Raw genomic sequence first — 15,648 nt, 5'->3', positions numbered from 1 at the left:
TTAGTCGTTATCTCAGGCAAGACTATCTTTCTTTATGACAATGTTGGCAAAACATTGCAGAGCAGGAGGATTTATCACACTTTGTCTCGCTTGACAAATTGCCTTTATTCTCAGGTGCAGACAGAGATTAAATATTCATGCCATGTAGTAAAACACTAATCATGAATTAGGCTAAACAGCTTTACCTGCTTAATCACCGCATTACATGTCAACATTGTTGAGGATGACATCTGGGCTTTGTATTAAAAGAAAATCTCAATTTCACATCTGATTCAGAAGCATTGTCAGTTATTGTTAGCGAATCCAATTCAAGTCTTTGTAAAAAAAAACACTTTACAAGAAAACTGAATTTAACATTTCTAAACTGAATCACTGATCGACATGATATTCTGCAGATATGCTTTCTCACCACCCACTGGACAAAAGACCACATGACAAGCAACTGTTAGTAAACATTTTTAATAGCACTTCTCATACAAGAACAGATAATACCTTCCTGATATCTATAATAATTTGGATAATACCAATAAAGGTTTGCCTTAATGAGATGCATTCAGGAATGTAAATGTTGAAAAGACATGAAACAGAAATAGGTGACTGGCTGAGGAATCCTGGAGTGTGTCTGGGCTGGCTGATCACGTTCCAGGTTACACATCCCAATGTCAAACTTTGTGAACATTGAAACAAACATATCCATGTTTCTCAGGGTAACAGTGAATGTGTCTATAATAAATTGAACCTGTGCAGTGCACTGCAGCCTTCACATTGTTATGATCCTTCGGTGGGGGCTCCTCAATGCCAAGTAGACAGAACTTTAGTCGTCTTCCCCACACAGCTTCAGCAGAGCTTGTCCATAACTTCCAGCAGTTTCAGACTACAATTGAACACAGGGATGGAGAGGATTTTTACATGGCTATGACACAGAGTATGATAAATTTCACAGATCCTATTAGTCAATCGTCATTTCCTCCACAGATAATCTTCAGAGCGTTGCCATAGTAACTGGACACTTACGACTGACCAGGCAAGAAAGAAAACCACCCCCCCAAATATCCCCAAATCACAATACAAAAGGTCTGATTCGCAATCGCATGCAGATCAGATTGGCTGACAAAATAATAAAATCACAAGATGTAGGGTTGAAAATAAATACATTCCAATCATGTTTATTTCAGCAGCCATTAAATTAAAATCAGCAGATACATTGCATTCAGAAAGTATTTAGACCCCTTGCCTTTTTCCACATTGTTACGTTACAGCCTTATAAAATATTCCACTTAAATATACACACACACACACACACACACACACAATACCCCATAATGACAAAGCGAAGACAGAAATACATTATGTAAATAAGTATTCATACTCAAAATTAAGCTCAGGTTCATCCTGTTTCCATCGATCATCCTTGAGATTTTTCTACAACTTAATTGGAGTCCACCAGTGGTAAACTCAATTGATTGGACCTGATTTGGAAAGGCACACACACACACACACACACACACACACACCTGTCTATAGAAGGTCCCACAGTTGACAGTCCATGTCTGAGCAAAAACCAATACAGGATTCTGTTGAGGCAAAGATCTTGGAAAGAGTATCAAAATAAATTCTGCAGCATTGAAGGTCCAAGGTCACAGTGGCCTCCATCATTCTTAAATGGAAGAAGTTTGAAACCACCAAGACTCGTCCTAGAGCTGGCCGCCTGGCCAAACTGAGCAATCGGGGGAGAAGGACCTTGCTCAGGGAGGTGACCAATAACCCGATGGGCACTCCGACAGAGCGACAGAGTTCCTCTGTGGAGATGGGAAAAACCTTCCAGAAGGACAACCATCTCTGCAGCACAGCACCAATCAGGCCTTTATGGTAGAGTGACCAGACGGATGCCACTCCTCAGTAAAAGGCACATGACAGCCAGCTTGGAGTTTGCCAAAAGGCACCTAAAGACTCTCAGACCATGAGAAACTAGAGTCTGATGAAACCAGGACTGAACTCTTTGGCCTGAATGTCAAGCGGTACGTCTGGAGGAAACCTGGCACCATCCCTATGGTGAAGCATGGTGGTGGCAGCATTTTTAAAAATGTATTTCACCTTTATTTAACCAGATCGACCAGTTGAGAACAAGTTCTCATTTACAACTGCAACCTGGCCAAATTAAAGCAAAGCGACACAAACAGAGTTACACATGGAATAAACAAACGTGCAGTCAATTACACAATAGAAAACTCTATATACAGTGTGCACAAATGAGGTAAGATTAGGTAGGTAAGGCAATAAATAGGCTGTCGTGGCAAAGTAATTACAATTTAGCAATTAAACACTGGAATGATAGATGTACATCATGCTGTGGGGATGTCTTTTAGTGGCAGGGAGACTAGTCAGGATCAAGGGAAAGCTGAACGGAGAAAAGTATAGAGTGAGATCCTTGATGAAAATCTGCTCCAGAGCACTCAGGACCTCAGACTGGGGAGAAGGTTCACCTTCCAACAGGACAACGATCCTAAGCACACAGCCAAGACAATGCAGGAGTGGCTTCACGACAAGACTGAATTTCCTTCAGTGGCCCAGCCAGAGCCCGGACTTACACCCGATCGAACATCGCTGGAGAGACCTGAAAATAGCTATGCAGTGACACTCCCCATCCAACCTGACAGAGCTCGAGAAGATCTGCAGAGAAGAACTCTCCAAATACAGGTGTGCCAAGCTTGTAGAGTCATACCCAAGAAGACATGAGGCTGTAATCACTACCAAACATGCTTCAAAGGACTCAGTAAAGGGTCTGAATACTTATGTAACCTGTTTTTTCCCTTTGTCATTATGGGGACGTGTGTAGATTGATGAGGGGGAAATCAATTTATTCCATTTCAAAATGAGGCTGTAACAAAATGTGGAAAAAGTCAAGGGGGTCTGAATACTTTGAATGCACTGTAACTAAATTGGTCAAAACAAATCGAGCTGTAAAAGATAGAAAATTTACCCCATGAAATGTAGCTATGGGACAAGTATGTTACCAGTCAGCAAGATTATCAGCAAATACCTTGATGGTGGAGTAGAGAGAACAGCCAAACAGCTTTTTAAACTCTGCCCTGATGTCCAGCATGTCCATCTCAGAGCGGCCAACCATTATCCTGGTCAGAATGGACTCGGTGGTCCCCACGCCCTGAACACACAACCACTGGATTAATCCCAAAACCCCACAGATTAACATTCTTCACCACCGGAGCCCACTGGATTAGAAGAAATGAAACAAAAAGAAAACATGTCAGTCCCAGATCTGTTTGTGCAGTTTGGCATGACAATAGGAGTTGTCAAGACAGCGCAAAGGCAGGCTAGGCACCGTGCACTAGAGGTCGAAAGATTAGGATTTTTCAACGCCGATATCGATAATTGGAGGACCATAAAAGCCGATCCCGATTAAATCGTCCGATTTTATTTATTTGTAATAATGACAATTACAACAATACTGAATGGACACTTATTTTAACTTAATACAATACATCAATAAAATCAATTTAGCCTCCAGTAAATAATGAAACTTGTTCAATTTGGTTTAAATAATGCAAAAACAAAGTGTTGAAGAAAGTAAAAGTGCAGTATGTGCCATGTAAGAAAGCAAACGTTTCAGTTCCTTGCTCAGAACATGAGAACATATGAAAGCTGGGTCCCTTTTAACATGAGTCTTCAATATTCCCAGGTAAGAAGTTTTAGGTTGTAGTTATTATAGGACTATTTCCCTCTATACCATTTGTATTTCATTAACCTTTGACTATTGGATGTTCTTATAGGCACTTTAGTATTGCCAGTGTAACAGTATAGCTTCTGTCCCTCTCCTCCCTGGGCTCGAACCAGCAACAAAACGACAATTAGCGCACGCTAACTAGCTAGCCATTTCACTTCGGTTACACGAGCCTCATCTCGGGAGTTGATGGGCTTGAAGTCATAAACAGCGCAATGCTTGACGCACAACGAAGAGCTGACGAATGTTCACTCGCCTGCTTCTGCCTACCACCACTCAGTCAGATACTTGTATGCTCAGTCAGATTATATGCAACGCAGGACACGCTAGATAATATCTAGTAATATCAACCATGTGTCGTTAACTAGTGATTATGATTGATTGTTTTTTATAAGATACATTTAATGCTAGCTAGCAACTTACCTTGGCTTACTGCATTCGCGTAACAGTCTCCTTGTGGAGCGCAACGAGAGAGATGCAGGTCATTATTGCGTTGTACTAGTTAACTGTAAGGTTGCACGATTGGATCCCCTGAGCTGACACCGTGAAAATCTGTCGTTCTGCCCCTAAACAAGGCAGTTAACCCACGGTTCCTAGGCTGTCATTGACAATAAGAATGTGTTCCTAACTGACTTGCCTAGTTAAATAAATAAATAAATATAGCAACGAAAACTTGAAATCGGCCCTAATTAAATCAGCCATTCCGAATAATCGGTCGACCTCTACCGTGCACTATGACCTTGTATCCCGTTGGGTGGAAAATAGTGCATGAGGCTTAAAAAAGAAAATGTATACCGTAAGCAATTTGTAAAATGCATAAACAAGAATACTTCTTTTCACCTTTGTGCTTTTGAACAGTCTCTCAGCCAGGTAGGCAGGAACACTCTTCACACATTTCACTGGAAAGTCAAAGGGTTTGTTAGCGATAACAGTGCATGACATCTTTGAGCGTGATAGGCAACAAGACCTGTGAATAGTCCTTCGTACCAATAGCCACCAGTAGATCCTCTAGAGTCCCTGACATCTCCCTCTCAATGCTCTCCTGTAGAGTTCTGTTGCTCAAGGCCTTATACTCCACTAGGGCTGTAAAGGGGAGGGAGAGGATCACACGTCATCATCATAGAAGACTACAGTATTGAGTCAGTCAGTGCTTTGCTAGACCAAGGTTACTAACTCTGTCTCAGCTGAGGAACACTCCGGTGACACAGGATGTCAATGAACTTGCTTTCATCAGTCCCCCACTTCTTCTCTCCTGCCTCGTACAGGGCCTAGAGAGGGGGAGGGACACACAGAGAGACAGAGGTAGTACAGTACTTGTTAGGCACTATCATGCACTGGCTTGAGTGAGCGAACATGGAAGAGGAACAAACCAATATATTTAATTATATTAAGGTACACACTTAACGATAACAAGTCTTTGGCAGGACGTCTGAGTGAGTCACTCCCTAAAGCTAAAACCAAGACCAGTGAAATACTGAGCATGGTTGCAAAATGCATCATATCTTAATGTACCTTAGCGTCCGCTTTAGCTTTAGCCGGGTCCACATTCGTACTCTCATCTCGCTTTCCCTTAAATGACAGACACCGAACCGAAAGATTAAAAAAGTCATCTAAGATTTACAGGTCACAAGCAGCTAAAACACAACTGTAACAGAAATACCACTGTTACTTGTAAGTCCAAGTCAAATTCCCCCTGGGGACAAAGTTCTTATTTTACCTCAGCCAAGATGAGAAGTGTTGTAGCATAGTCCCCAGATACCTCAGACTTGAGGTCGTGAGTCATCGATCGCCCAGTTTCTGTGGTCAAATACAATATCTTATTAGTATCCAACTAACAGATGACTGACAATTCATATGTAACTTTTTAGGCGACCGACCAAATTCACAAAAATGTGGGTTATAGATCTATCATTCTAAGAAGAGTAAATCTGTTTTACGTGCGCTATTTCTATGCTTCCCATTCTTAAATTTAGTTTTTGCATCTTTTGCTTTCGGTGTAACTTCAAAACAGCTAATACAACAATATTTTTCGTTATGGAAAATGTAATTTCACAGTGGTTTGGATGGTACAATGATTATCACGGCCAGTTGTGATACAGCCTGGAATCAAACCAGGGTCTGTAGTAATGCCTCTAGCACAGATGTGGTGCAGCAGTCTAAGGCACCACTCGGGAGCCCTTAGTAGTACATAGCAAGATAGTTTAGAGACTACTAACCTGCTAAGTAAGCATCAGATAGAGCCTTGATTTGCTTGTTGGATCTTGAGGCAAATATCTCTGTTAAAGTCTCCTCAGTTGTCCCAGGACCCTGTGTGTGTGTGTGTGTAACAGGCAGGTATGCACAAAGTACATGATAAATGGTCATTTACAGTAATGTTTGGTACCAGATAGGTACCTATTACAGATAAATGTCCCTTACCTTGATGGCTCTGATGACCTCATGACAGTCGAAAAGAGCAGGAGGGGTGACCAGAGCAACCAACAAGTCCTCAAAGTCCCCATGGGTGTCCCCCTTCAGGTCATCCACTAATGTCTGGGGGGGGGGGGGTGTCAAAGGCCATGGGTTATCAACAGGGATGGATATTGACTCATGCAATATTCAGGGATATCTGGACAAGATGTTTTATATAAATTCTAATTTAAAAAACTATCATGCTGCTAATATTTAGAGTAGTAGAGGGATAGTTGTACCCTGTTGGCAGCTTCCTGGTACGCTTTACAGATGAGCTGACGCTGGGCATTGCTCCTCCCGGTTAGAACTTCAACTAGAGTCTTCTCAGTGGTACCTGAGAACATCAACACACAATGTTTATCGAAAACTGAAATGTTACATTTTAGTCATTTAGCAGACGCTCTCATCCAGAGTGACTTACAGTAGTATGGGCGTACATTTTCATACTTTAAAAAATACTGGTCCCCTGTGGGAATTGAACCCACAGGCGCCATGCTGTGCCAACTGAGCTACACAGGATCACATGGAGAGAAAATTCCTATCATGAGACATCAAATAAATTTCTTGGTTGGTATGTGGTAGAGTACAGTGAAGAGCTTAGAGAATATGGTGGGTGGGTTGGCATTCCTACCTATTCCCTCTATGGCCTTCCGTAGAGCAACTACATCTTCTGCTGCTTTGAATCCCACTTTCTCTTTAATGGTTCCTCGGGCGGTGGACTTAGAAACAGAAACGCATATCAAGAAACAGCAAAAACTAGTTACACTAAGGTACATAGCCCATAGTTGAAATACAAGTACAACTTAGTAGGCTTACCGTTACTGTCAAAGAGGAAGGTGAATCCAAAAGGAGATCCAAGTCACCCTGAAAAGGAAATGTACAGATTACCGGAGGATCATTATAGACAAAGACCAGCAGTCATCCTCCACTGAGTTCTTTCCCCCCAATGAACCTCCGACTCGCTGTGTGTCGACACTTCAAAAATGTACATTCTTAAACTCTTGCCGTGTCCGTTTGATTTAACCTCTTATTGCCTGCCTTTGCTGAAAATCAAACTTTAATAATAATCAAATACAACCAACCACTATTTCCTTGTTAAGATTAAATTGGCACAATTTGTGTGGTTGTGGTATATTTGATTAACGTTTTATTAAAAATATGAATTTCAGCAAACTAGGAATGGCACGCAACAGAGGACAAACATAGGTGCATGGTAAGGGTTGAAGAATTTACATTTTGGAAGTATTAACGCATAGCTACTCGAAAGGGTCTTGAGGTTCATTATTTGTTTTTTTAAAGATGTGAGTCTGCTCTCAAGACTGTGGAGGAGTGAAGTTACTTGGAAACAAGTCAACAAACACAGGCCATGGACAGAAGTGGCTTAGAGATGTGTAAACAGAACCAGCATTCATCTGAAACAATTAGTAGGAAAAAGTATTTACAGAAATGAGAGTGACATATCCGGTAACTTACCCAAACATTGGCCATTGCAGCAGTGGATATTTTACACCTGAGGGGGGGAAGGAGCTGGGTAACAATTCATATTTATTTGATTATGCTCTGCATAGGCCTAATTTGTACAGCAATTCCAAATCCATCTTCATTGACAGTGCAACGTTTCCCATTCCACCGTACTGGTAGGTTAGCCCATTCATAGACACTAACGCTTTTGTAAAGAGCACCGATACCTGCTATACACAAACACATCCCTTGCAGTATGGTTTTAGAAACATAAAGAACACATCTTTAATATCAGCAAGAAATCATAAAAAACAGGTTAACTTACTAGACCTTTATAGGGGAATGGTTAGTGTTCCCACATGGCCATGTCTCCATGTTACAGCGCTTGTTTATGTAAAACAGAGCTGACAACTTGTACCTATTTGCAATCCAACATGCGTCAAACACCTGTGTGGACGCGTCACTGAGGAGGAAGTGTAGTTCGTCAACTGGCGGCACAGTTTATGACTCTGTGAAAACCTGCTACAGTAAGTATAATGTATCATTTTTATTTGAAAGATTATTTCTTGCTGATATCAAAAAGGGGCATATGTTTTTCGAAAACAGTTTCGCAAGCGATGATTGACATTTCTAAATGTTAAAACAGCTTCGGAATTATAGTTCACATGGAGCCAGCCGTGGGCGAAGTTATTAACCAGTGAAAACCCTAAGGAGAGAAGGGGTTTTCGAGAACTATGGTAGGTGTGTTACTTTAGGCATTTAATCAGAATAATCTTAATCAATTGCGTACGTTAACGATTTGAAATACAACAAATATTTTTCGGAGATTGACAAACTGTATCACATCTGGCGAAAATAATTGTCGAGAAAAAGAACCACAGTATACTACTTGACGCACTTCACTAAACTTGAACAATAGCGTGACATACCTTCGATAGTCCTACATTTTCCGTGTTATAATTTGTTAAATATCAGAAAAAATGTTTCGCCTTACCTGAGCTATAGTTGTCAACTGGCCACACCCTTTTACTAGAGTGTAGAAGCCAACGCCCATAGACACAACGGGAAATGAAGTCACCACCGGTAATATTCCCAAATCCCTCCTCGTTTTTAAACGGATAGAACAGTCAAATACATCTGTGGTACAGTCATACTAATAGGATCAATTATGGTGGTCCTGGTGCATTTTTATTATCTGTCATTATGGTACTGGAGTTGCAAATACATTGTTGGACAACATTATTACATTGTTGCACTGCATAACCATATACATTGAATCAGCTGATCACAACCTGACGATGACGAGTTACTATTATGTTTCTCATTGACAAAATATTTAAGTGTCCTGGTGAAAATCTCACAGTCATGTAGCCACTGTTTATCCAATATAATGACTGCATTTGAATGGACATGATTTGAGAAACATAAGCATGCAGTATTGTAGAGATACTCCATAGAGACTCCCTTTTAAGGAATCTAACATAATACACATGTAGGAATAATGAGTCCAAAGTTCTATTTGCATTGTGAGGGAACAGTCGCAGATGTGTCTGTCCAAGTACTGAGTTACTAATTAATCATTGAAATTAAAATAAATGGATGCAGAAACAATAGTCAATGTGAAACCTTTTAGATACGTAAACAAGGTGTGGGAAATAGATGTATTTTTTTTTATACATGTCTTACTGCTATGTTTATCATGACTGAGAAACTATTTCAAATTGTTTACATAGATAGCCACACCCAACGTTTAAAGTCCACTTACAATTTGTAATTTGCAACTTCAGGCCAACACCCCTAAACCTAATTTCTGTATTTGCAGATAAATAAAAGCTGTGAGGATGACACCACACATAGTAATTACACATAACAGTCCCTTGATTACAATTGTGAGTTGAGCCATAATACAATTGTGTATGGTATGAGGACAGGGGGAGCTATATCAATCTCATAGCACCCAGTGGCCCTACACCAATAACCTGCACATTTCAGACTCTATTACAAACATTCAGAATGTATCTCGGCAATACCTAGTGTTCACTTGAGGCATGTTATCATACTATGAAAGGAAGGAGGTGAGGGGGCGACCCAGATGACCAAGATGTCATATCCTCACACGTCTTTGCTTACAATCATATCATGAGTAACCTGCTTAATTACTCACAAGCCTCAACTTGTGACAATCCAACCTTGAACTGACTGAACATTCATCTGTACTCAAAGTAGCAAATGACTCACTGTTCTCATTGTTCAATTGAAAGTTGCATCAGTTGGTTTTAATATATAATGTATAATTAAGCAATAAGGCCCGAGGGGCTGTGGTACATGGCCAATATACCATGGCTAAGGGCTGTTCTTAAGCACGACGCAACACAGAGTGCCTGGATACAGTCCTTAGCTGTGGTATATTGGCCATATATCACAAACCCCTGAGGTGCCTTATTGCTATTATAAAATGGTTACCAACAGAATTAGAACAGTAAAATAAATGTTTTGTCATACCCATGGTGTACGGTCTGGTATACCACGGCTTTCAGCCAATCAGCCATTTGGCTTCTAAGCCATTATGTCTTTGTAACCATTTGCTGTTGGACACTAGGGCTGTTATCCCATCCATGTTAGCCTCTGGTGCTGTTATCCCATCCATGTTAGCCTCTGGTGCTGATAGCCTCTGGTCCTGTTATTCCATCCATGTTAGCCTCTGGTGCTGTTATCCCATCCATGTTAGCCTCTGGTGCTGTTAGCCTCTGGTGCTGTTATCCCATCCATGTTAGCCTCTGGTGCTGTTAGCCTCTGGTGCTGTTATCCCATCCATGTTAGCCTCTGGTGCTGCTAGCCTCTGGTCCTGTTATTCCATCCATGTTAGCCTCTGGTGCTGTTAGCCACTGGTGCTGTTATCCCATCCATGTTAGCCTCTGGGGCTGTTAGCCTCTGGTGCTGTTATCCCATCCATGTTAGCCTCTGGTGCTGCTAGCCTCTGGTCCTGTTATTCCATCCATGTTAGCCTCTGGTGCTGTTAGCCACTGGTGCTGTTATCCCTTCCATGTTAGCCTCTGGTGCTGATATCCCATCCATGTTAGCCTCTGGTGCTGTTAGCCTCTGGTGCTGTTATCCCATCCATGTTAGCCTCTGGTGCTGTTATCCCATCCATGTTAGCCCCTGGTGCTGTTATCCCATCCATGTTAGCCTCTGGTGCTGTTATCCCATCCATGTTAGCCTCTGGTGCTGTTAGCCTGTAAGTAAGCATTTCACTGTAAGGTCTATACCTGTTGTATTCGGCGCACGTGACAAATACACTTTGATTTGATTAAATAAATGCAGCAAATTGGCAATATATAAACATTATACCACAATGACCAAGTCATATTTGCAAAGACCATTTGATTTTAAGTTCAGACATATAAAGTTTGTATAGGAAAAAACATTTATAATATGCATACTTTCAGTTTTTCACAAATTTACTTTACTCGCATATAACTCGCATATAGGTAGAGGCCTGCACAGGCATGAATTTTAAGCCAGAGCCCAACCCATGCCCACAACATTCAGGCCATACCCTACCAATGCCCGATTGCTTCTGCCAAATTGAAGGCCCTGTTAGTAAATCCATTAGCTGCTCCGCTCTGTCTGTCACTCGCTCTCTGCACACAATTCGTTCTCTATGCGCTCTGCTCATGGCGGCTATGAGTTCGTGAGTATCCATATTAACAGCTCCGTTTGAGCTGCTCTGCTCAATGAAGAGACATGAGACAGCTGTTAGCTACTTTTCATCACTCTAAACTCCGACAAAACTCAAGGAACATTATTTTCTGTGAAATAATCTCTGCCGATTTATATTTGACGAGGTTGAAGCACTTCTGTCACCATGTTATGATCTTAGTCGGCAGGGTAGCCTAGTGGTTAGAGCGTTGGACTAGTAACCGGAAGGTTGCAAAAATATATATTATACTGAACAAAAATATAAACAACATGTAAAGTGTTGGTCCCATATTTAATGAGCTGAAATAAAATATCCCAGAAATGTTCCACAGACACAAAAGCTTATTTCTCATAAATGTTTTGCACAAATTTGTTTACATCCCCGTTAGTGAGCATTTCTCCTTTGCCAAGATAATCCATCCACCTGATCGGTGTGGCATATCAAGAAGCTGATTAAACAGCATGATCATTACATAGGTGCACCTTGTGCTGGGGACAATAAAAGGCCACTCTAAAATGTCCAGTTTTGTCACACAACACAATGCCACAGATGTCTCAAGTTTTAAGGGAGCTGCAGGAATGTCCACCAGAGCTGTTGCCAGAGGATTTACTGTTAATTTATATGCCATAAACCGCCTCCAACTTCGTTTTAGAGAATTTGGAAGTACGTCCAACTGGCCTCACAACCGCAGACCATGTGTAACCAAGCCAGCCCAGGACCTCCACATCTGGCTTCTTCATCTGCGGGATCGTCTGAGACCAGCCACCCGGACAGCTGATGAAACTGAGGAGTATTTCTGTCCGTAATAAAGCCCTTTTGTGGGGGAAATCCATAGATTGGGGCCTAATGATTTTCTTATATGAACTAAAGTAAAGGCTGTGCTATATCAGACCGTATACCACAGGTATGACACCAATGGCTTGACTACTGTTCTAATTACATTGGAAACCAGTTTATAATATCAATAAGGCATCTTGGGGGTTTGTAGTATATGGCCAATACACCACGGCTAAGTGTTGTATCCAAGCGCTCCATGTTGCACGGTGCATAAGAACAGCCCTTAGACATGGTATACTGGCCATACACCACACACCTCCAGGCCTTATCGCTTAAATAAGAGGTACTAAATAAGGTTTCATCTTATTGTAAGAAAATAAATTCTACTTACCAGTGATAAGGTTGCTTGGGGCAAAAGCAAAGAGAGACAGAAAACTGGAGGGTCGCCGGTTCAAATCCCAAGTCTCTCATGAAAAGATTATGGGAAGTGAGCATCCTAATTGCATCTCCTACCATTGTGCCCTTGAGCAAGGCACTTAACCTCTGGAATGAGGACAGAGTATTCTTCCCCTTTTCTGTCATGTTCTCACAGGATCTCTGTGATCTCAGCAGATGTAACCCCTGAACTCTCCGTGTCAGTTTCCTCTCCCTGGTTCTTCCAGCACAGGGAGCATAGCAGTACCACACAGGTAGACAGCCAACACCATCCACACCACCACCCCAAACAGCATGAAGGACAACAGGTTACCGTCCATGGTCCCACTTGTTGTGGCGCGGGAGGGAAAGAGAGGGAGGTGGAGACAGAAAGAGGCTCCCTTGACCTTCCAAATGGACAGACATTGTGCAGACCCTAGTGACCAAAAGGAGGATGATAGAATAAGTCTGTGTGTGTGTGTTCATGCATGTGTCTGTGTTTACATGGGAGACTTAAGTATTCTGTAAAGAGGACCTAGTTGGCTGCCTAGAAGCAGGTGAGTGTTTAAATGATGCCATTATCTTAGTGCAAACAGAACGCACATTATTCTGTCAGTACGGCCTCACACCATTTAGTTCATATTCATGTGTACATCCACTGTGTTTCCAACACTTTAACTACATGACATAGACTGACCAGGTGAATCCAGGTGAAAGCTATGATCCCTTTTTGATGGCAAATCCACTTCAATCAGTGTAGGGGAGGAGACAGGTAAAAAAAATATGTAAGGTGCGTGCAACTCAATATTAGGAAGGTGTTGCTCATGTTTGATATACTCAGTGTAAATACTATCTGCTTATCTGTTCAACCCAGATTAAATATAGAAACACACTATAGAAAACCTGTCACCCATGCCACATGGAATATTAGTGCAGCAAAGGTAGGCTACAGATTAGTAGTTACTTCTATGTGAGACTATCAGTCTCTGTCTCCCTCTGTTGGCTAAATGATGCGGCGAAGGCAAACGAAAAGACAAAAAACAACCAATTGCTGAACACCACAGCTCCGTCAGGTGTAAGAACACTGACTACCCAGTAGCAGCCTACTTTATTGAGGCCAACCATCCTATTTCCTCCCTCATATACACAGGTATGGAGCATGTTACCCTACCAAGGAGAAGAGGTAACATTGAGACATCACTGCTGGAACGAAGCCAACTGGATCTCACACCTAAAAACACTGACCCCTAGTGGTTTGAATATTGACTTTGATCTCAGGCCCTTTCTATGAACATTTCAACACAATGTACATGTTTTGCCTACAGTTTATTAGCTGATACTGCATATCATGTTTCCCATGTTGATGATGTTCATCATGCATTATTGTTTGAACCACGAGAAGATATTACATGCAGGCTGTGTCCCATAGGGCAGCACACTGTTGGCCCAGGGTCATCTGGGTTTGGCCTGGGTAGGTTGTCATTGTAAATAGTCATTTGTTCTTAACTGACTTGCCTACTTAAATGAAAAAAATAGTAAATCAAGTAAATGAAATGTAAACAATAATAATCATAAGATGATATTAACGTGATGTATTGTATTAAATCTAATCATGTTGACATAAGATTATATTAACGTGATGTATTGTATTAAATCTAATCATGTTGACATAAGATTATATTAACGTGATGTATTGTATTAAATCTAATCATGTTGACATTATGTAAATAACTGCCTTGTGTATTCAACATCTTGACACACGCAGTAAAATAAAAGTTTTACAGTTCCACTTTTTCATCCCTCATTACCTTAATTACTATGACATGCCCCTCGCTGTGTTCATTGGCTGCACTACTTGCACAGTTTTGCTTCATAACCTGGTTCAAGCGTTTACCAAGAAACCCTGAAGAAGGTACTGTGTGCCGAAACGTTGGTTGTCATGCCCATTTGGGAGCATAATTGGAATGTGTGACTTTCTTTCTTTGTATAGTTTACACTCAGTTAGTCAACATCTCCACAAAACATTTTTTGGGGGTGGGCTTCAATTAATGCATTTTTACTAGGCTAAATGAAGAATTACAATTATTTCTAGTCCTCCCTGACTCTTATGACAAACTCTATCTTAACTTCAGATTGGTCATTTGAGAACTCAACGGATGGCATGAGTCCTATTACATTATAGACAGACCATCTCTGGCGTAAGGAGGGCTGTAACCATTGAAGAGGATATTGAGAATGAGTTGTCTTCTCAAAATCCTTCTCAGAAGTTTTCACCTTGTACGTCTTCTAGCTCCAACACGCGTTTAGTAGAATTTATTCACTCAAGATGGTATTTTCCTCTCATGAAGTGCTCTGCGTTTTTGTTTGCTTGCTTTTTTTAACGGCACCATTTGTCTATATTCTAATCTTGACTGTAGCAGCACACTCAGAGAGATTGGGTCTGGAGATAATGAGGTTGAGGGAGGGGTTCTCTGTGAGTCAGAACAGAACAAAGACTTTCATCACTGATGATTCTAGAACACTGTGAGAGTGTTCCATTAAAGAGAGAGAAACCTCTCAATACAACTGAAGGAGCACAGAGCTGAGCTCCCCAAGTAGCATAAAGACTCCACTGGGCCTATTCAGTCACAGACGGGCAGATAACACTAATTCCTTAACTTAAATAACAATAGCGTAACCACAGGAGTTATAGCAGCATATATATATATATATATATATATATATATATATATATATATCTTACTGGACTCAATGATTACAAAACAGAATGGTGTTTTTGGAACAAGATACATGGGAACACATATTGTATCCCCCTCTGGGTGTTTGTGGCAACCAGATAGTTAGTTTATGTGCTGTCACAAGGTGGTGCCCTCTCATCTCCTTGTAAACACATTTACAATGATGCTGAGAGGATGTGGACTCATGGTTACTATGGAAACCAACCATGCCTTAATAAACTACAGGTACAGTGCCTTGCGAAAGTATTCGGCCCTCTTGAACTTTGCGACCTTTTGCCACATTTCAGGCTTCAAACATAAAGATATAAAACTGTATTTTTTTGTGAAGAATCAACAACAAGTGGGACACAATCATGAAGTGGAATGAC

General features: G+C 41.2%; 1 protein-coding gene and 1 long non-coding RNA gene across 6 annotated transcripts; one reads left to right on the top strand and one right to left on the bottom strand.

Moving 5' to 3' along the window:
• Positions 1 to 443: 443 nt before the first annotated feature.
• On the bottom strand, positions 444 to 8,714 carry anxa3b (annexin A3b). Of its 4 annotated transcripts, none has more exons than XM_064977465.1 (14): positions 8,646 to 8,714; positions 7,664 to 7,700; positions 7,007 to 7,054; positions 6,822 to 6,909; positions 6,430 to 6,524; positions 6,158 to 6,271; positions 5,956 to 6,046; positions 5,457 to 5,536; positions 5,252 to 5,308; positions 4,914 to 5,007; positions 4,727 to 4,822; positions 4,580 to 4,638; positions 3,041 to 3,163; positions 444 to 874 (listed from the first exon to the last, which is right to left on the bottom strand). In XM_064977465.1, exons 2-14 carry the CDS (start codon positions 7,676 to 7,678, stop codon positions 815 to 817), a joined length of 1,020 nt encoding a protein of 339 aa, XP_064833537.1. In that variant the 5' UTR covers positions 7,679 to 7,700; positions 8,646 to 8,714; the 3' UTR covers positions 444 to 814. The 4 variants fall into 4 exon arrangements, with proteins under 4 accessions (XP_064833537.1, XP_064833536.1, XP_064833539.1 ...); XM_064977464.1 differs by having other exon boundaries at positions 7,664 to 7,717; positions 8,646 to 8,672; XM_064977467.1 differs by lacking the exon at positions 8,646 to 8,714 and adding an exon at positions 8,581 to 8,603.
• On the top strand, positions 8,108 to 14,328 carry LOC135548154 (uncharacterized). Of its 2 annotated transcripts, XR_010456783.1 has the most exons (3): positions 8,108 to 8,178; positions 8,298 to 8,388; positions 12,004 to 14,328. It is a non-coding gene; the product is annotated as an uncharacterized LOC135548154 (long non-coding RNA). The 2 variants fall into 2 exon arrangements; XR_010456782.1 differs by having other exon boundaries at positions 8,298 to 14,328.
• Positions 14,329 to 15,648: the final 1,320 nt, after the last annotated feature.

Source organism: Oncorhynchus masou, chromosome 11, assembly GCF_036934945.1.
Source record: "Oncorhynchus masou masou isolate Uvic2021 chromosome 11, UVic_Omas_1.1, whole genome shotgun sequence".
Classification (NCBI taxonomy): Eukaryota; Metazoa; Chordata; class Actinopteri; order Salmoniformes; family Salmonidae; genus Oncorhynchus; species Oncorhynchus masou.
This window is presented reverse-complemented; position numbering and strand designations above follow the sequence as displayed.

Bases quoted from the DNA above. Each gene is read 5' to 3' on its own strand.
- anxa3b (XM_064977465.1), bottom strand. The intron at 6,047-6,157 runs GTAAGGGACATT...ACACACACACAG, and splicing joins AGGTCATCAGAGCCATCAAG to GGTCCTGGGACAACTGAGGA. The intron at 4,823-4,913 runs GTTAGTAACCTT...TCCCCTTTACAG, and splicing joins TGTTCCTCAGCTGAGACAGA to CCCTAGTGGAGTATAAGGCC.